We start from the raw sequence: 20,522 nt of genomic DNA, 5'->3' as shown, positions 1-20,522 counted from the left end.
TCACAAGAGGCGTCAGGGCCCTGATCACAAGAGCTTACAATCTATGACAAATACGGGTGACATAGAAGGTAAAAAGTGTTTGTCTTCTAGGGTTCAGTCCATTTTTATAATAAATAAAAGTTTTTATGTAAATCTGTATGAACGTGGTCACCAGCCAGTATCTGTATGTGTCCGGATATAAGGTGCTACTGGGTGCATGGAGGGGAGGGTGCGTAATCAGATGAAATATGGGATCAAAAGAAAGAGCTGGTAAAAGTTAGATTAGTTAATGATTTTATAGGTCTTCTGAAAAAGATTTTTTTTTATGGCAAGTTTGAAACTGTAGACCCTCAGAATTAACCACCTTGTCAGGCGTAGCGCATTCCAGAGAACTGAGGCAGCACAAGAAAGACCTTCGAGATCGGAGAGGATCTTGGGGTTATTGAGGATGTTAGTCTTAGATCATTAGCAGAAGAGTGACTATATTATGGGTAGGGTGGTAGACAGAGATGCGGAGGAGATTTAGCACTGTAGTGAGCTTTGTTGGTGAGCTTGACCATTTATTTTGTACTCTGTAGACAGACAGGCAACCAGTGCAATGACTGGCACAGGGAAGAGGCATCTGTGTAGCGGCTGGACAGAAATATGACCCTGACTGCTGCATTCAGGATAGATTGGAGAGAGGAGAGTTTAGTAAGTGGGAGAACGATTAGTAGAAGTCAATTTCAGAATGAATAATTGTGGCGGTAAGTGTTTTTGCACTTTTGAAGGTGAGAAAAGGGGAGAACTCTGGATATGTTATAGTAGAACCACACATGATAATGGCAATATCGGGTATAGGCAGGTTAATAGTGGGAAGAAATGCAAAAAGATCAGTTTTGGGAAGATTCCGTTTCAGAAAGAATGAGATCATGTGGACAATCACGGGTACTTTCTAGAATAGCAAGGGTGTGACCTGGAGAAGAGATGTATAATTGGATGTAATAAGCATACAGCATATAGATGGTACTAGACTGAGGCAGTGTCTTCTAATTTTCAGATCTACAATGAATTAATCCGTGACCTGTTAAACCCTTCTTCTGGGGTTTTGGAACTTAGAGAAGACGCGAAAGGAAACGTACAAATTGCCGGCATTACTGAATTCTACACTTACAGTGCGGCGGAGGTGGGTATCACTAGAAACACAAGTTTAGTGTAAAGGCATGTAATGTTCATACTTATCCAGCAGTTGGCACTGTGTGCAAAGAAAATGTGAGGAGTACTGAATGTGAAGCTGTGGGACATTACCTGTGTATCTCCAGCTGCTGCCCAAAGCACATCTCCCATCATAAAGTCAGAGGTGTATCCAGGGGGGGCAGTCGGGGCAGTTGCCCCGGGCGCAGCCAGCAGAGGGGCTCAGTCGGGCCGCCTAATGCAGCGGTCTGCAGTGTCTCCCACCGGCGGCTGCGTTCTGCGGCTCCCTGTCCTTCAAGTCGGCTGTTCTCTCTGACGGCTGTCAACAGCCGGTGCAGAGAAGGAGGCCGTGCCGGCTCCCAGACTGCAATTGTACTGGCGTCTACACATATGCCAGTACAATTGAAGCTCTGACCGCCGGGCAGAGGTGTATCTAGGCTTTCTGGCACCCGGGGTTAGAACTTGGTTCGGCGCCCCCCCCCAAGTACATATCCGACTTGCACAATGCTCTCAATGTTCAGTAAAAAACTGAAAGCAGGATGAGAAGCTCGTTGTCACAAGACCATACAGTCATATGTTAAAGTTTGGGCACCCCTATTAATGTTAACCTTTTTTCTTTATAACAATTTTGTTTTTTGCAACAGCTATTTCAGTTTCATATATCTAATAACTGATGGACTCAGTTATATTTCTGGATTCAAATGAGGTTTATTGTACTAACAGAAAATGTGCAATCTGCATTTTAACAAAATTTGACCAGTGCAAAAGTATGGGCACCTCAACATAAAAGTGACATTAATATTTCGTAGATCCTCCTTTTGCAAAAATAACAGCCTCTAGTCGTTTCCTGTAGCTATTAATGAGTTCCTGGATCCTGGATGAAGGTATTTGTGACCATTCCTGTTTACAAAACAATTCCAGTTCAGTTAAGTTTGATGGTCGCCGAGCATGGACAGCCCGCTTCAAATCATCCCACAGATGTTCAATGATATTCAGGTCTGGGTACTGGGATGGCCATTCCAGAACATTGTAATTGTTCCTCTGCATGAATGCCTGAGTAGATTTGGAGCGGTGTTTTGGATCATTGTCTTGCTGAAATATCCATCCCCTGCGTAACTTCAACTTCGTCACGGATTCTTGCACATTATTGTCAAGAATCTGCTGATACTGAGTTGAATCTATGCGACCCTCAACTTTAACAAGATTCCCGGTGCCGGCATTGGCCACACAGCCCCAAAGCATGATGGAACCTCCACCAAATTTTACTGTGAGTAGCAAGTGTTTTTCTTGGAATGCTGTGTTTTTTAGCCTCCATGCATGACGCCTTTTTGCATGACCAAACAACTCAATCTTTGTTTAATCAGTCCACAGGACCTTCTTCCAAAATGTAACTGGCTTGTCCAAATGTGCTTTTGCAGACCTCAGGCGACTCTGCTTGTGGCGTGCTTGCAGAAACGGCTTCTTTCGCATCACTCTCCCATACAGCTTCTCCTTATGCAAAGTGCGCTGTATTGTTGACCGATGCACAGTGACACCATCTGCAGCAGGATGATGCTGCAGGTCTTTGGAGGTGGTCTGTGGATTGTCCTTGACTGTTCTCACCATTCTTCTTCTCTGCCTTTCTGATATTTTTCTTGGCCTGCCACTTCTGGGCTTAACAAGAACTGTACCTGTGTTCTTCCATTTCCTTACTATGTTCCTCACAGTGGAAACTGACAGGTTAAATCTCTGAGACAACTTTTTGTATCCTTCCCCTGAAAAGCTATGTTGAATTGTTTTCAGATGATTTGAGAGTTGTTTTGAGGAGCCCATGATGCCACTCTTCATAGGAGAATCAAATAGGAGAACTACTTGCAAGTGGCCACCTTAAATACCTTTTCTCATGATTTGATACACCTGGCTATGAAGTTCAAAGCTCAATGAGGTTACAAAACCAATTTAGTGCTTCAGGAAGTCAGTAAAAAGTAGTCAGGAGTGTTCAAATCAAGAAAATGATAAGGGTGCCCATACGTTTGCACCGGTCAAATTTTGTTAAAATGCAGATTGCACATTTTCTGTTAGTACAATAAACCTCATTTGAATCCAAAAATATTACTGAGTCCATCAGTTATTAGATATATGAAACTGAAATACCTGTTGCAAAAACCAAAATTGTTATAAAGAAAAAAGGTTAACATTAATAGGGGTGCCCAAACTTTAACATATGACTGTATGTATTGAAATAACTATCAGAATTGCTTTAGTCTTATAAAGTTGGGAATTATATTTTATAAATTTTGTGTGCCAAGGTTTTTCTACTGTACAATATATGTCTTTTATCTCTGAGCACCTAAATTGGCAGTGAGCACCCCATTCTCTACAGTATTCCTCATACATGCCCTCATACATACTCTTCATTTTGTGTCCTCAAATCTCCCCACACACATTAAATCCCATTCCCACTCCAAATCCCCCTTCCCCAATCCCCCCCACACATTAAGTACCCCCCAACCCAACTCCAAATCCCCCCACACATTCAATCCCCCATCCCCACTCCAAATCCCCCCACATTAAGTATCCCCCATCCCCACTCAATAACCCCGTCCCTACTCCCAAATCCCCCACACACATTATGTACCCCCACTCATTATGTACCCCCCACTCATTAACCCCCCACACACATTAACCCCCATCCCCACTCATTAGCCCCCCACACACATTAACCCCCCATCCCCACATTAATCCCCATCCCCTCATTAACCCCCATTCCCATTCATTAACCACCACACTTTAACTCCAAACCCCACATTAACCCCCAGCTCCACACATTAACCCCCACACATTAACCCCCATCTCCACATATTAACCCCCCACACATTAACCCCCATCTCCACTCATTAACCTCCCACACACATTAACCCCCACATATTAACCCCCATCTCCACTCATTAACCCCCACATATTAACCCCCATCTCCACTCATTAACCCCCACATATTAACCCCCATCTCCACTCATTAACCCCCCCACCTCCACTCATTAACCCCCCCATCTCCCATCTTCAGTGGTTCTTCAGCTCCACAGTGGAGCACACTTACCACCAGTGTTTGCTTTGGGCGCCGGGGAAAGATGTCAGCAGCATGATCACATAACCTGATCACGCTGCTGACGTCGCTCTGACCCATTAAAGTTGTAGTCGATTATTGATCTAAAACATGAAAATTTTATACAACTGCTTAAAAATTATTCACACTCCCCTCGCCCCCCCAATTGCAAATTCGGTTTATTCTCAAAACTTAAAAGCTTTGTGATATTTGCAGTAAACCAATCAAACAAGAACAATTTAACCCTTTAAGGACCCAGACATTTTTTTCTTTTTGTTCTTTGATTTTTTTTTTCTTCCCTTGTTCCAAGAGTCATATCTTTTTGTTGTATTTTCCCATTGACATAGCCATATATATTAGAACCTTTTTTTGGACAAGTGGTAGTTTTGAACAGCACACTTCATGTTATCGTACAATGTACTGAAAAATGGGAAAAATATCATAATGAAGAAAATTCACAATTCCACCATCTTTTTTTTTTTTTTTAAAGCGTTCATTGAGTGAAATATAACAATAGGATTTTTCAGGTCAGCTCTATTACGGCGATACCAAACTTATAGGATTTTATTTTTTATAGTGGTTATATTTTTTTCTGAGAGACATTATTTTTTTATTTTTCCATGGAGCTGGATGAGGGCTTGGCTTTTTGCATGCCAAGCTTTAGTTTTTAGCAACACAATTTTGGTGTACATAAAATATTTGTGCAATGACCACAAAAAGGCAATACTGGCTTTTTCTTTTTATTTCCTTTTCAGTGTTTATTGTATGTTTTAAATGTTATATTTTGTTAGATTGGACTTTTTCTGACATAATGATAGGGGGATGAGGAAAAGAGTGGCAATTTAAATTTTTACATTTTTTTTTATTTTTTAGTTCCTTTTGGGAACTTGAACCTACGATCGTTTGATCACTTATACTATATGTAGTGTAATTGTCAGAGCTTCACAGTAGGACTAAGATGGCAACCATGGGGCCTTCAGCAGGACCTCAGCTGCCATGGTAAACCAGTAACTCCCTGCAATTAGTCATGGGGCTGAAGGGAGCAAGTGCATGTCACTGTCAACTGTTCTGTTTAAATTCTGCAGTCAGTTTAAATTCTGCCGTCAGTTATTGTCAATTTAAATTTCACCGTCAGTTATTGAAAATTTACATTTTGCCTCCAGTTTAAATTCTGCATCAGTTATTCTTAGTTTAAATTCCGCCTTCAGTTATTGACAATTTTAATTCCACCGTCAGTTATTGTCAGTTTAAATTCTGGCGTCAGTTTAAATTCTGCTGTCAATTGTTAGTTTAAATTCTGCCATTAGTTATTGTCAGTTAAAATTCCGCTGTCAGTTATTAACAATTTAAATTCTACCGTCAGTTATTGTCAGTTTAAATTCCGCCATCAGTTGTTGTCAGTTTAAATTCTGCCTTCAGTTATTGTCAGTTTAAATTGCGCCGTCAGTTACTGTCAGTTTAAATTCTGGCATCAGTTTAAATTCTGCTGTTGTTGTTAGTTTAAATTCCACCGTCAGTTATTGACAGTTTAAATTCCACCATCCTTTATTGTCAGTTTAAATTCCACCATCATTTATTGTCAGTTTAAATTCCGCCGTCAGTTATTGTCAGTTTAATTTCCGCCTTCAGTTATTGGCCGTTTAAATTCTGGCGTCCTTTATTGTCAGTTTAAATTCCTGGTGTCAGTTATTGTCAGTTTAAATTCTGCTATCAGTTATTGTCAGTCTAAATTCCGCCATCAGTTATTGTCAGTTTAAATTCCTGGTGTCAGTTATTGTCAGTTTATATTGTGCCGTCAGTTATTGTCAGTTTAAATTCTGCCATCAGTTATTGTCAGTTTATATTCCACCTTCAGTTATTGACCATTTTAATTCCGCCTTCAGTTATTGTCAGTTTAAATTCTGGCTTCCCTTATTGTCAGTTTAAATTCCTGGTGTCCGTTATTGTCAGTTTAAATTCTGCTATCAGTTAATTGTCAGTCTAAATTCCGCCATCAGTTATTGTCAGTTTAAATTCCTGGTGTCAGTTTATATTGCGCCGTCAGTTATTGTCAGTTTAAATTCCGGCATCAGTTATTGTCAGTTTAAATTCCTGGTGTCAGTTATTGTCAGTTTATATTGCACCTTCAGTTATTGTCAGTTTAAATTTTGTCATCAGTTTAAATTCCGACATCAGTTATTGTCATTTTAAAATCCGCTGTCAGTTATTGTCAGTTAAAATTCCACTGTGAGACATTTTATTGCAGCAGTAATCGGATCTCACTCCGGCGGCTGGTGTTCCAGACAGATGTAATACACACACTCTGCAGTGACCTGTGATGAAAATGTATGTTAGAGGCTACTGTCATTTCTTCCCATTCATCACAAATAACAGTACCTCAGTCTCAGAATGATCCAATTCTCTATCCAAAAAGTTAAGAGATCACTGCATTGCACAAACAAAGGAAAGGACAATAAGATATACAAATGCATTGAATGTTCATAGAGATTTTGATGAAAGAGATCTCAAGTTTAAAGTTATGGGAACACCAGCAGCTGCTCTACCTGGATGTGACAGGAAGAGGAAGTTGTCATCGACTGCCACCAGATTCCTGAGGAAATAGATGGTCAAAACTCTCAACCGACTGAAAAACATTTGTAGAAAGATTTGGTGGCAGCAGGAGAACTGAGGTTTCAGTTTGCATAGTAAGGAGCATATTGAATGTCTCCATGCATAAACTCCAAGATGTCACAAAAAAAGCACAAGAAAAGTTGACTCCAATATCCTCAAGACCGTTGAATGTTTTCACCCATAAAGCTTTTTGTACCAATGGATCAGTGGTATTTTTGCAGGAGTAAAAATGAAGAATATGCTAAAAAGAATATCCTGCCTACAGTAAAGCATGGTGGTGGTTCAGTGATACCTACAGTGAAGCAGGGTGGTATCTCCATGATGCTGCGGTGATGCCTATGGTGAAGCATGGCAGTGGCTCGGTGATGTCTACAGTGAAGCATGGCACTGGCTTGTTGATGCTTTTGGTGAAGCATGGCGATGGTTTGGTGATCAAGAGGTAGTAGTCCTGTAATATTCTGGAGAGGCCGTCACAGTTAATCGACTGGAGCCCCAGAAAAAAATATGTAACCATTGACAATTTGTGCATGGGAGCCACAAATCGGAGGTTGTACAAGTGTGATCAGACACTTCTAAAGGTTTAGCACAATGTTAGGATAATTTCAGGATTAATGATTAGCTACACAAATCATAGAATGTTAGAATTGGAAGGAACCTGTCCGGGGTCATCGTATCCAACCCCCTGCTCAAAGCAGGATTCACTAAACTATCTCAGACGGATGTCTGTCCAGCCTCTGTTTGAAGACTTCCATTGAAAGAGAACTCTCCGCCACTCATGGCAGCCTGTTCCACTCATTGATCACCCTCACTATCTCACTGTCAAAACTTTTTTTTAATATCTAATCTTAAAGATTTAAATATTTGTTAATGGGTCAATAAATATGTTCCTGGGCCTTATTACCTCCCTATTGTCTAGTATGTTGATATTTCCATCCCTAGTGTCTGGAGAGAGATATTTAAATTCTTGGTTGCAAAACGTACCAACTGTCCACGATGCACCACTGGGCTACAATGGGACAACCTCACTTATCTCTATACTTTCCATGACACCGTTCTCATTGGATAATTAATTAAATTAGGTTTATTTGCAAAATGAATTAGTAGTATAAGAAGTTACTTCTCAGAATTCATTCTAAAAATGATGCAGTCTCAGATTTTTTAACCATTGAGTGTTTTTGGAGAGTTCCTGGTGCGGTCGACCTCCGGCTTTGTTACAGAGGTGTTGTCTTTCACCGTGATCATGCACTTGCCGTGATATTAGTTTTTTCTTTCTTAGGCCATAGTCTTGTTAAAAAAGGGAAATAGACATCGGACACGAGAACCTACTGCCGCCAACAAGACGTCCTCCCGATCCCACGCAGTGTTGCAAGTCATTGTGAAGCACAGGAGTAAATCACAAAAGGTCCATGATGAGCTGAGAACCGGAAAGCTGTTTATGGTAGATCTTGCCGGGTCAGAGAGAGCGGCCCAGGTATTTGCAGATTGTATACCAATAAGACTCCAATGGACTGTATCTCTATGGCTATGTTCACACAGACATTATTTTTGGTCTATGTGCTTTCATCACCTGGACAGCACTTGGACCAGGAGTGGACATGCCATTGGTGCAACCAAGGGACCAAATGGTAATCTCAGGATTGGTTGGCATCCCAGAATATGGACCCCTCTTCAATAATCACTTTAAGGGATCAGAAAACCCCTTTAAGATACCTGGGACGTCATTGGTTACAAGGGGGACACCGAGACAATTGATTGTGGCAATAATCATGGGGGAAGACCCCATTTTAAATTACAATAACCCCATAAACACAATTAAACAGTGCCATCTACTGGTTATATAATTGTAAAAATCCCAGAATGATTCCTTCTTGTCACCCTAAATCATAGACTTGTATTGGCCATAATACATTGCCACTATTATTTTCTATTAGTCCTGCTCCGGAGTTTTACGTACTTACTCATTTTCGTTTTTTGTATTATCGCCCCAGACACAAAACCGAGGCCAGAGGATGAAAGAAGGGGCGCACATTAACCGCTCCCTGCTAGCACTTGGAAATTGTATAACGGCCCTGAGCGAGCGAGGCGGAAGTCATACTCATCACATCAACTACCGAGACAGCAAATTGACGCGACTCTTAAAGGTAAAATTCTCTGGTGTCAGAGGGTCTACGAAAAACTAGTATACCCGACATATTTGACAACTTAAGTAGCCAACATTATATTTCCCACATTGATTGACAACTAGCTTTCCCGAGGTCCTGTTTCCACTATTAGTCATTTAGAGGGTCTAGGAAATGAAAGTGACCGCCTATATGAGAACTTAGCATGGGACGATAATGCCAGTGATAAATGCTTTTGGCGAGAATATCTCTTTCCAAGGCAAGGTTTACGCAAATTTTTGTACCAAAGGGGCTGGTTTGCGGGTTTCAGGGATAATGGTGGAGGAGCTTGTGCAGCTGCAAGTTCAGAGCTCAGTGAGCCTCTCCTACCATCAGTCAAATGCTAAATTGGTGGGAGACCTCCAGATCCCCAGGCCTTCAGACCAAGGCTATGAAGACTTTGATGAATGGTGCACTGATAGAGCATGTGCCCTTCTGCGTCGGTGCCACTAACAGAAATAGTCATACTGGATAACATTCATAAAGGGGCATGGTTTATGCAAATTTTTGTACCAAAGGGGCTGGTTTGGGGGTTTCAGAGATGATGGTGGAGGAGCTTGTGCAGCTGCAAGTTCAGAGCTCAGTGAGCCTCTCCCATGATCAGCCAAATGCTAAATTTGTGAGAGTTCTCCAGGTCCTCAGGCCTCCAGACCAAGGCTAGGAAGACTTTGAATGGTACACTGACAGAGCATGTGCCTTTCTGAGTTTCTGCCACTTACGGAAATAGGTGAGCACTTTCTCCTAGCCGTGGTCTAGCAACAAGGAGGAAGGATAACCCGTGTCCCATATTTTGGCAATCGGTGGAGTCCCAGTGGTCAGACTCCCGCTGATCTAGCATTTATGTTCTGACTATAATAAGAGGACTTTTTTTTTAAATTAAATACTTTATTACTTTATGCCTTGTGGCCTGTTGGGAGTTGTAGTTTCACAACCGTTGATGGCCCACAAGCTGCGGATGCACATGAATACATTTCTACAATTTCCTATAACCCACGGTTGGCTCATTACAGAATATTGATGCTATTAAGACAGTAAAACAAATCTTTATTAATAATCCATGAATATCCCCCAGCCGGGACCAATTTATAATAATTATGGATATTTAATTAAATGGAAGATACAATGTAGATCTGTAAAATTCTCATTACAAATGCTAATGGCAGCGAATGCTTTCTTTATTACAGGATGCGCTAGGTGGGAACAGCAGAACAGTCATGATCGTGCACATCAGCCCCGCAGCTGCCGCATTTGAGGAATCCCGCACCACACTGATCTACGCCAGCAGAGCTAAGAACATCAAGACAAGGGTAAGCCATATCAACTGCAACGCACAATGAAGGGATAGAGGATCACATGTTATAGGGTATGTGCACCTTTTTCATTGGAAAAAAATATTTTACTGCTTTCTTTGACATAGCTGCTTGTGGAGCTGCAAGTTCAGGGCTCAGCTGGTTTTCTCCTTTTTCTCTTCTCTCCATGCTATAACCTATAAACTCATTTATTCTCATTTTTCCCCTCTGTTTCACTGACATGGCTGTGTAAAGTATGATTTTTCTGAAAAAAAGAATATCTAACAAGCCATATGTTAAAAACTCTGATCTGGTGGGACCTCAGGAACCTCTACAATACCTAGAAGGAAATTTGCAAGAAGCAGGGGAGTCACACAAGATTGCAGAATCAGTATACATACAGGGATTATTTGTGGCCAGGGAATCAAGCCATCAACGTGGTGTTCATAGTTTTGCATAGGAGCTGTGTACACTAAATAGACTTTTAATGAAGGTATGAAAAAAAAATGATTGGAAATTTGCACATAGCTTTAAAGCATAAAAAGGAAAACTTTACTCTGATATGACTGAAGTTAAATATTTTTTATGGGATATTGGATATTATTACTAGTCAATCACTAGCTATGACTTGCCTGTTGGAGACTGCAATAAGACAAAAATCTGGTTTCTCGGGGTAAGATCACATTGTTATTACCGTATACGTATTCCGTAGACTTGCAGATCATTATACTGTGTTCTTTTTATACGTTCCTATAAATAAATCTTTGCTGAAACCTCCGTCCTCCAGGTGAAGAGAAACTATGAGAGCGTCACACAACACATTACTCACTACGGTGGATTAATGTCCAACCTTCAACAAGAGATTCGTCAGTTGCAGAGCAACATCAGACAACACGAGCGAGAGCTGAGACAGCTCAAAAACATAGGACTAAAGATCCAAGATAGGAAAGGTATCCTCACCAGTAAAACTCCGTTTTTATGTGTCCTCTTCATATTACCTCCAATGAGTTCCCCAGGAATAATAAAAAAAAAATAAATAAAGGGAAGAAACTTTAGGGCCATAAATATGCAGATTTTATGGAACAATTCCAGATACATGTAATTTATTATGTTTGACAGAGCATAAGCATCAGAATGACTTCTCGGATCAAGATCATATCAATTTAGAAGACCATCTCATCAATGCCTTTCAGGAGCACATGGAAGTGAGACGCAGCCTCCTGCAGCTGAACAATGCTAATATGGAGATGCGCCTGGATGCTGTCAGACATCTGGCTACAATTGCTGAGTGAGTAGTTTTGTGTTTTAGTGGATATTATACAGTTCACATATGGTTACATATGGAAACCTGGTAATAGAGGTGCTATAAAGTAGAGGTGCAAAAAAGTAGAGGTGCACTATAGTAGAGGTGCTATAAAGTAGAGGTGCAAAAAAGTAGAGGTGCACTATAGTAGAGGTGCTATAAAGTAGAGGTGCAATAAAGTAGACGTGCAATAAAGTAGAGGTGCAATAAAATAGAGATGGAAACTGCTGTAGCATCTCTCTCCTTCCTATCATCTATTTTCCCTTCTACTGTATACTTCCTAGAGAGTGAAGGAAGTGTTTGCTCCTTTTATTTTTACTACAGGACGCCATCTACACATGATCTCATGGCTCTATACTGTTTAATGGGGGCCTTATCTTTCATATTTTTTATGACTATTTGCCCATTTGACTATGATTATGGAATTCAGATAATTATCTTTTTACCATGTTTTCCTTTAATATTAGATATGTAGTTCTTTTTTGTATTTTGCACATAACATGAACTTGTGTACCACACAGGATTTGATCATTTTTTTATATGTTGTTATCATTGATTATTGTACATTTTATCCTTAATTCTACTTAAGAGTTGTCCTTTTTCCAGAAAAATACTATTTTGCCCGGTATAAAATAAAAAAAATAAACATCTCCAATTGTTCCAGCAAAATTGGAGCCGGGTATCTCAGGGCTTGCGTGACATTTGCTACAGTGCTCATGTAGCATAAACAATCTGCTGCTAATAATGCTCACACTTCCTTCCAAACCTCAAATGACCTAAGTAAGTGTTAGATGTGACCACTGATTGTCTGCAGTGCTCAGACTCTGTGCCCACATCGCTGGGACAGAGCAAAAGCCGGAGGTGAGTATCTGTTATTTTTATAATTTTACTGGGGAACGTAACACTTAAGTAGGGTTGTCCGATGTTGCAACTATAACTTACTGTAAAACTCTGTATCATTACTGCAAATCAGTTCATGGTATATTTTACCTTATTAGACATCTTGTCCCTTTTTTTGTACCTCTATGATACAGCTGGGAAAAGGAGAAAGCTTGGGATTCTACAAGGCGGAAAAAAGACATAGTGATAGGTTCAGAGGACGAAGAGGATGATGACGAGGCGAATGTAGCTGAGCCTCCAGGAATCATACTAGCCAGAGAAGAAATTAATACACTTCTTGCTGAGCAGAAGAAAACTTCATCTATGATGGTATGAAACAGTGGTCTTCAGCCTTTTTAAGCCAAGTACCCCCTAATGTTGTGACGTTCCAATCAAGCACACCTCCCATTGTCTAGAAATGTTAACAAAGTATAGGCAATGCTCAGTTGTTTGGATCCCCGTCAGCAGGGAGTTGTGATTCGAGTGCAGCATGCAGTATCATTCTTCCCATCTAAATTATGCATTGGTCACCATATTAGCCCCTCAATAAGCTCTATTATAAATAGGGGGCGGCATTGGCACCTGTTGGGTGTCACGGATTTGCTGAGAAAAAGTGAGCTTGTAGCACGCCACAGAAAGTCATATTATAAACTCTGACCATTTATTTAGCAGTTGCTGCTAAATGACACTGTCACACACAGTACATGTAGCCCCTTTCAGTAGACCCCCAAAATGGATAGAGACCTCTCAGTGGACCTCATAAATAAATGTGAGCTCCAGGCCAGATTCTGCTTTACACTGATATCACCAAGGCCATCCAACCTCCACCGCACAGGCCCCAACTGCGGTAACTGTAACCACCACCTTGCACAATTCTCCACCAAGAAAACAGACCCTCACAGTATAACCACTGCCCATTATTTCCTCCCATGCAGCGCAAGGCCCTTGCCACATGAACGATATTGATCAGCCCTACATGAATTTACAATATCTTCAACTCCAAATTGCTCCTCACACCAGAACAGAATTTCTCACCAAAGTGACTGCAACTACCAGTCTCGACTTGAATGCCCCTCTCACCTCCATCTCACCCAAGTGGCTGCAACTACTAGCCTCTAATGCCCCTCTCACCTCCAACTCACCCCAGCACACATGCCCTCTCGGTATTTTCAGTGCCCCAAAATGCAGAGGTAAGGTGCCACAGGAGGACGGGCTTTTGGAGCTGCTTCAGTGGCGGTGGCTTATCTGCCATCAATATTCTTACCTTGCTGGTTCCCATGGAGAAAAGGGAGATTTAGGGGTTTTTTTTCGGTTCCTGTGCATACCCCTTAAAGCTTTGGCATGTTATTCCCTGTGTATTGTGACAACCACTGGTTTAGAAGATATGGATGATATAAAATTGGGGTTAAACTTGTGCGTTTCACATAGCACTAAGAACTGGTCAAGTAATGACCAGGAACAATGGCATGTTAGGGCTGGCGGAATGCACCAAATTATAAAATAATAGTAGGTGCGTTCGCAGCCCGGGGTCCACCGTGCAGAGGTGGTACAGTGCTGCTAGGTAATGGCGGAAGAATTAAGCGGTGTGAGACCAGTCACACGTGGGTTACGTCACCCAATGTGAACAGGGCGAACTCTGTTTCTGCACAGAGCCGCACCACCGCTGAAAGTAGATGCCGGAGCCTGTTAACTCACAGAGCTCGGCCAAAAGAGCGCACAGTGTACGGCCACAGAACTCTACCCCAAGGACATGGGGTTAGAGTCCTTCTAGGCCCACTAAACGCGCGGCGTCGCTGGCGCGAGCGCCGCTATAGACGCTGGCTATAGAGCACGTGCACTGAGGTGTACCGAGTCCCTGGTGAGGCCAGATGCCTGACTCAACCTCAGACCTACCTACGCCTAAGCCTGGGCGCTAGCAGGCTAGGCTGCACAACACATGCATACCAAGGGTAGGGGTTTCTTAATGAGTCATTCACCAGAGATATTCATACATGCATACATCACTCACTCGACATAGTCTGTAAATACAGTCTATACTAGCGCATGGGCGAGCGGCCATGCAAACCTTTTATAGCCACGGGCGTCCGGGACCTTCCTGGCTTCTCGGATGGGCCAATCCGAACACGAGCAGGACCTGAGCACGTGACCCTCGATCTCCAATGGGAGATCACTCCACGGGCATGCTCAGTGGCCCGACATGAGGACTTAGTCCCTGGAGAATCTCGCTGCTGAGCAGCATGCATTGTCATAGCTGTGCCAGAGGTGGCAGCAGCAAGCAAACCCACAGAGTTGGCCTGGGCAGAGCGCCGGGACCGACGAATCTGCTGAGCAAGCTACTCTGCGGCCGAAGAAGAATGAGACATCGCTGGGTGCAAGGCTCAGGATTCCTGCTGTGCAGTGGCAGGAACCCGACGCCTAACATGGCATTTCTCCTTCGCCTCATTGGGGGACGCAGGTACTGTGGGGTGTATGCCACTGCTGCCTGAAGGCTGACACTAAGTGAAAAAAAGAGGTTAGCTCCTCCTCCGCCGTATACACCCTCACCCCAGTTGCAGGCGGAATCAGTTTTTGCTTAGTGTCCATTGGAGGCACACGTCTGGTCTTTTTTTCCAGACTCTGTCATTTTTCCCTGAAGATAAGACAGGGGCAACGGATCCTATTGAAACCGTCCGATTTCCCCAAACCAACAATGGGCGAGCACATGCGAGTGTCACCTCCGCATATCATTTCCCGCTACGTGGGACATGATGCCGGACTGAGCCCTGACCACCCTAAGGTAGTGAAACCCTAGGCTGTAGAGAGGCCTGTGAACAGTCTGTGCGGCCCCCACTGCATTACCAATGCCAGACAGCCGTGATGGATGGTAGCAAAAAAAGAGGAAAAAATCTTTTCAGCCTACCGTACATCAGTGTCCATAAGCGGTCTGATGCCAGGAGATATCCAGTGCGGTTCAACTGGCACTATAAATCCAAATCCAAAGGAAAAAAGAGGGGGTCTCCAGCACCAAAAATAGTGAAAAAAAGATAAAACTCACATTTATTAGGAAGGTTTTAAAATCATATTAATAAGCCACCATGACAGGCAAGGCTACCTGGTGATGGAAGGTGGCGGACGGTCCCTCTCCTCATCCCCTATAGGGAAGATGGAGCTAGGGTGCCTGCACCGTCCTTAAACTTTTTTTCGGCCCCCCCATACTCCCCATAACCTGAGGATCAAGATGGACGTCAAGGGGTGAGGCATGGAAGGAGGTGGGCTGGGAGGGCTCCTGTGGACCCCAGTGGTTGGCCTCCTGGCGCCATTTTCAGGCATCCCCGGGCTCCCTGGGTGCGCCACATAGCGTGGCAGCTGGTGGCGCAGGCTTCCTCGGGCCAGGCCTGGTGTCCAGCGGTCCCGCCCCGAGTCTGGGCGCACGCCGGAAATTTAGTCCCCGGCTTTTCCGGGAGCTAGGCCTCGGGCGGAAGTCCCGCCCCCGTGACACGGCCACTTCTAGTGGAAACGCCCCTCGGGGCCTCAGACGGACGGCAAAAATTTAGTCCCCGGCTTCTGCCAGGGACTAGGCCGCGGACGGAAGTTCCGCCCCATGATGCCCCGGGGCCGCCTCTTCGTCCGGAGACCCGCCCACACACCGGAGCGTGCTGTTTTTTAAAGAAGGAACTGCTGGTCGGCGGGACGGACGTCTGACAGGTCCAGGACCGGGGACACAGGACTGGGGTAAGTGCTACCCCTGGAGGAAGGCCACCCTCTGTGTGTTTTCCAGAGGCTAAGCAGCATTTTGCTCCTTGGCATATTACTTAGCAGCCATCATGTCCAGAAAAGCTAAGGCACACACATTCTTATATGTTGCGTGCACCTCCTGTCAGTCCGCCTTCCCACGGGTGCAAACCAAGCAGATTTGCGAAGCCTGCGATTCCGAACGTGCCCAGGAGCCCTCCCCTATGACTGAGCCCAGTGTACCGAGCCCCCTGGAATGGGCTCTGTCGCAGTCCATGGCATCACTTACGAGAGCAATCAAGTCCCTTCGGGCCCCAGATAGGGGCAGAGATAGCGGCTCGCCTGTATTAGAGGGGTCCTCCACCTCACAGGAGCCTTCGGCCTGCAGGGGCCGCTCTCACTCCAGGCAGACGTGGGGGAAACGAACCCACACAGCGTCTCCCAGTCCATCTGGTGCTTCGGCATCCTTAAGTTCGGCCTCTCGCTCACCTTCACCAAGGGTCGTTAACGGGAGCTCTGATTACCACTCGGGTGAGCCGCTTGATTCAGGTACTCCAGAATACCGGGAAACAATTGACAGTCTCATTGAGGCCGTCAACCAGACCCTTGGGATCGAAGATGATTCCACCTTGGCCTCAGGTCACAAGGTCTCATTTAAGCAAGCAAAGCGGCCGCATAGAATGTTTAGTTCTCACCCAGAGTTTGAGGACATAGTACAACAACACAGAGAGCGGCCCGACAAACGGTTCTCAAGGTAAAAGGCGCTCGAGGCGAGGTATCCGTTCGCCCCTGATCTCCATAAGAAATGGCAGAGTCCCCAACAGTAGATCCACCCGTGTCGTGCTTGGCCTCTAGAACCCTGTTATCCATACCTAGTGGGTCCTCCATCAAGGACCCCACTGACCGTCTCATAGAGAGCCTAGCTCGCTCAGTATTTGAGGCATCAGGTTCAGCACTTTCCCCCTTATTTGCGGCAACCTGGGTAGCAAAGGCCATAATGGCTTGGTCAGAATCATTGAACAGAGCCCTGCAGGGTATAGACCTACCAGCAGAGGTATCAGAGATCGCAAATCAGATCACTTTGGCCGGGGACTACCTAATTAATGCATCTTTGGATGCGGCCAACTGCGCGGCTCTCACTGGGGCAAATGCAATCTCCATTAGGAGGGCTTTATGGTTGAGGACATGGCGGGCAGACACAACTTCCAAGAAATCCCTGACTTCCTTGCCCTATCAGAGCGGGCGTCTGTTTGGGGAGAAGTTGGATCAGCTCATCTGATTTCACAGGTGGAAAGAGCAGTTTCCTCCCTCAACAAAGGGTTAAACAGCCATTTCGCCACCAACCTCAGACACGGTTTCGGTCCTTTCGCATCCCCGGGTGGGCTGCAGCGACCAATCCTGCCGCTTCAGGTTGTCCCAGCCAGCACAGGGATCGGCAGGTCTCATATAGAGCCAACCCGTTGGGGAGAATGCGTACCCACCAGCCCAGATCAAGAGGACCTAGGTCCCAGAGGTCTGCAGCCAAATGACGCGGGGCAATCTCAAGGCGACTTCGGCAAGGTAGGTGGCCGCCTGCTTTGGTTTCGCCACGCCTGGATCTCCGTCTCACACGACACATGGGTAACAGAGCTGGTGTCCTCGGGGTACAAGATAGAATTCATCAAATACCTCCCAAGATGGTTTTTTTCTTTCCCATCCTCCAAAAGTAATCGCCCGAGCAAGGGCTTTACTCAAGGCCATAAAATTTACTCCAGCACAACGGAGTCATTGTTCCCGTACCGGAGAACGAAAAATATCAGAGGTTCTACTCCAACCTGTTCACGGTGCCCAAAAAAGATGGGGTCTACACTTTCAGTTCGCAGCACTGCCCTTCGGGTTGGCCACCGCTCCCAGGGTATTCACAAAAGTCATGGCAGTCATCATGGCCACTCTGCACTCCCGGGGCATGGTTGTTTTTCCTTAATTAGACAACCTCTTGGTCAAAGGCCCTTCTTTTCGGGCATACGAGGAGTGTGTCAACATCACGCTAGATACTCTTTCCCGCTTAGGGTGGTTGGTCAATCTGAAAAAGTCATCCCCTCTGCCAGCTCAGAGGATCTCCTTCTTAGTAATGATCTTCGACACTTCCCGAGGGTTGGTAATTCTTCCTCGGGACAAGGCCTTAGCTCTCCGACAGGAAGTCCGGAAGCTGCGACAACTGGCCCCTCATACCATCCGCTTCTGCATGAGGATCCTAGGAAAGATGGTGGCAGCAATGGAGGAAATTCCGTTTGCCCAGCTCCATCTTCGGCCCCTGCAGCATGCCCTGTTATCAGTCTGGGACAAAAACCTATTCTCTCTCGTTCGCCGGTGCTGGTTGCCCACGCGGGTCACACAGGCACTCGGGTGGTGGACAGCCAGTGCCTCACTTCTCCAGGGCAAGCCTTTTCTCCCAGACCATTGGTTGTTGGTGACAACCGACGCCAGCCTCCTCGGCTGGGGAGTGGTATTTTGCCACCACACGACCCAGGGACGGTGGTCGCCGCAGGAGGCATGCCTCCCAATCAACTTGTTGGAAATACGGGCAATTCAGCTAGCTCTGTGACAGTTTCATCCCCTTCTAGCAGGCCGACCCGTTCGAATTCAGTCAGACAACGCCACAGCTGTGGCTTACATAAATCATCAGGGGGGCACCCGCAGCAGGGCAGCCATGCGCGAGGTAGGGCATGTACTTCATTTGGTCAAGAGAAACCACTTGACGATATCGGCAGTCCATATCCCGGGCATGGAGAACTGGGCTGCAGACCTCCTCAGCCAGCAGGGTCTCACATCCGGGGAATGGTCACTTCACCCCGAGATCTTCCAGCAGATTTGCCAACTATGGGGGACGCCAGATGTGGACCTGATGGCCTCCAGAGTGAACGCCAAGGTACCAGCGTTTGTCGCTCGATCCTGGGATCCGCAGGCAATTGCCGTGGATGCCCTGGTTCTGCCATGGAACTAGTTTCGCCTCCCATACCTATTTCCCCCGTTGCCACTACTTCCGAGGGTCATCAAGAAGATGAAGGTGGAAGGGGTGCCAGTGATTCTGCTGGCCCCAGATTGGCCTCGTTGGGCATGGTACGCAGACCTGGTACAGCTACTCGTCGACGTTCCTTGGCATCTGCCAGAGCGCCCAGACCCACTGTCCCAGGGCCCAATCTACCACCCGAACTCAGGGGCCCTGTGTTTGACGGCTTGGCCGTTGAATCCTGGATTCTAACCCAGGCTGGGTTTAGCCGCAATGTGGTCGCTACAATGGTTAGCGCCCGGAAGCCGGCCTCAGCACGTATTTACCACCACACCTGGAAGGTTTTCTTCACATGGTGTCGGAACCATGGTTGTTCTACACTGAGATTTTGTATTCCCAGCATCTTGGCTTTTCTCCAGTCTGGCCTAGACTCAGGCTTGGCCCCAAGTTCCCTCAGGAGACAAATATCGGCCTTATCCGTTCTGTTCCAGCGCGGGATTGCTACCAATCTGCAGGTGAAGACTTTCATTCAGGGAGTCTCCCACTTGGTACCTCCTTATAGGGCGCCCCTGGACGCTTGGGACTTTAGCCTGGTCCTAAGTGTTCTACAGGAGGCTCTATTTGAGCCGTTACAGGAGGTCTCTTTAACCTACCTTTCTTGGAAGGTAGTATTTCTTGTGGCGATAATGTCAATCAGACGGGTCTCAGAGCTGGCAGCTCTATCCTGCTGAGCTCCGTTTCTGGTCTTCCACAAAGATAAGGTGTTTCTCAGGCCAGCCCCGCCTTTTCTGCCGAAGGTAGTTTCCTCGTTTCACATTAATGAGGATATTATCCTGCCCTCTTTTTGTCCAACACCGGTACACCGTCTGGAAAAGGCTCTTCATACGTTGGACCTGGTGAGAGCTCCCAGGAGGTACGTGTCACGGACGGCACCCTTTCGTCAGACGGACACGCTGTTCGTGCTTCCCAAGGGGCGCAGGAAGGGACTCGCTGCCTCAAAATCGACCATAGTCAGATGGATTCGTTTGACTATTCAGGAGTCTTACCGCATCAGAGGCACACCAGTTCAGGGGGAATCAGAGCACACTCTACTCGGGCAGTGGGTGCCTCATGGGCGCTTCGGCACCAGGCATCGGCGGAACAGGTTTGAAAGGCTGCAATCTGGTCCAGCTTGCACACATTCACAAAGTACTACAATATCCATACTCGGGCTTCGTCAGATGTGAGTCTGGGTAGAAGGATTCTCCAAGCAGCGGTGGCGCACCTTTAGACAGGAGGTGCATGTAGTTTTGGATCAGTGAGTCAACTTCCCACCCAGGGACTGCGTTAGGATGTCCCACAGTACCTG

The 20,522-nt window shown here is 45.5% G+C and overlaps 1 protein-coding gene across 1 annotated transcript in view; it reads left to right on the top strand.

Annotated features, from left to right (window-relative positions):
• LOC141057190 (kinesin-like protein KIF19) overlaps positions 1–20,522 on the top strand; it is a 95,436-nt gene that overhangs the window by 25,915 nt on the left and 48,999 nt on the right. Inside the window, exons 6-12 of the mRNA XM_073553733.1 lie at positions 1,019–1,144; positions 8,121–8,315; positions 8,833–8,985; positions 10,188–10,310; positions 11,080–11,242; positions 11,412–11,580; positions 12,630–12,804. Of these exons, the coding sequence (XP_073409834.1) occupies positions 1,019–1,144; positions 8,121–8,315; positions 8,833–8,985; positions 10,188–10,310; positions 11,080–11,242; positions 11,412–11,580; positions 12,630–12,804 (1,104 nt within the window). The remainder of the gene's footprint in view (positions 1–1,018; positions 1,145–8,120; positions 8,316–8,832; positions 8,986–10,187; positions 10,311–11,079; positions 11,243–11,411; positions 11,581–12,629; positions 12,805–20,522) is intronic.

This window comes from Dendrobates tinctorius, unplaced genomic scaffold, assembly GCF_039654945.1.
Source record: "Dendrobates tinctorius isolate UK_male_01 unplaced genomic scaffold, ASM3965494v1 ptg000202l, whole genome shotgun sequence".
In the NCBI taxonomy this organism is placed as follows: Eukaryota; Metazoa; Chordata; class Amphibia; order Anura; family Dendrobatidae; genus Dendrobates; species Dendrobates tinctorius.
The sequence above is the reverse complement of the archived record's forward strand: the minus strand, read 5'-3'. Positions and strand labels throughout refer to the sequence as shown.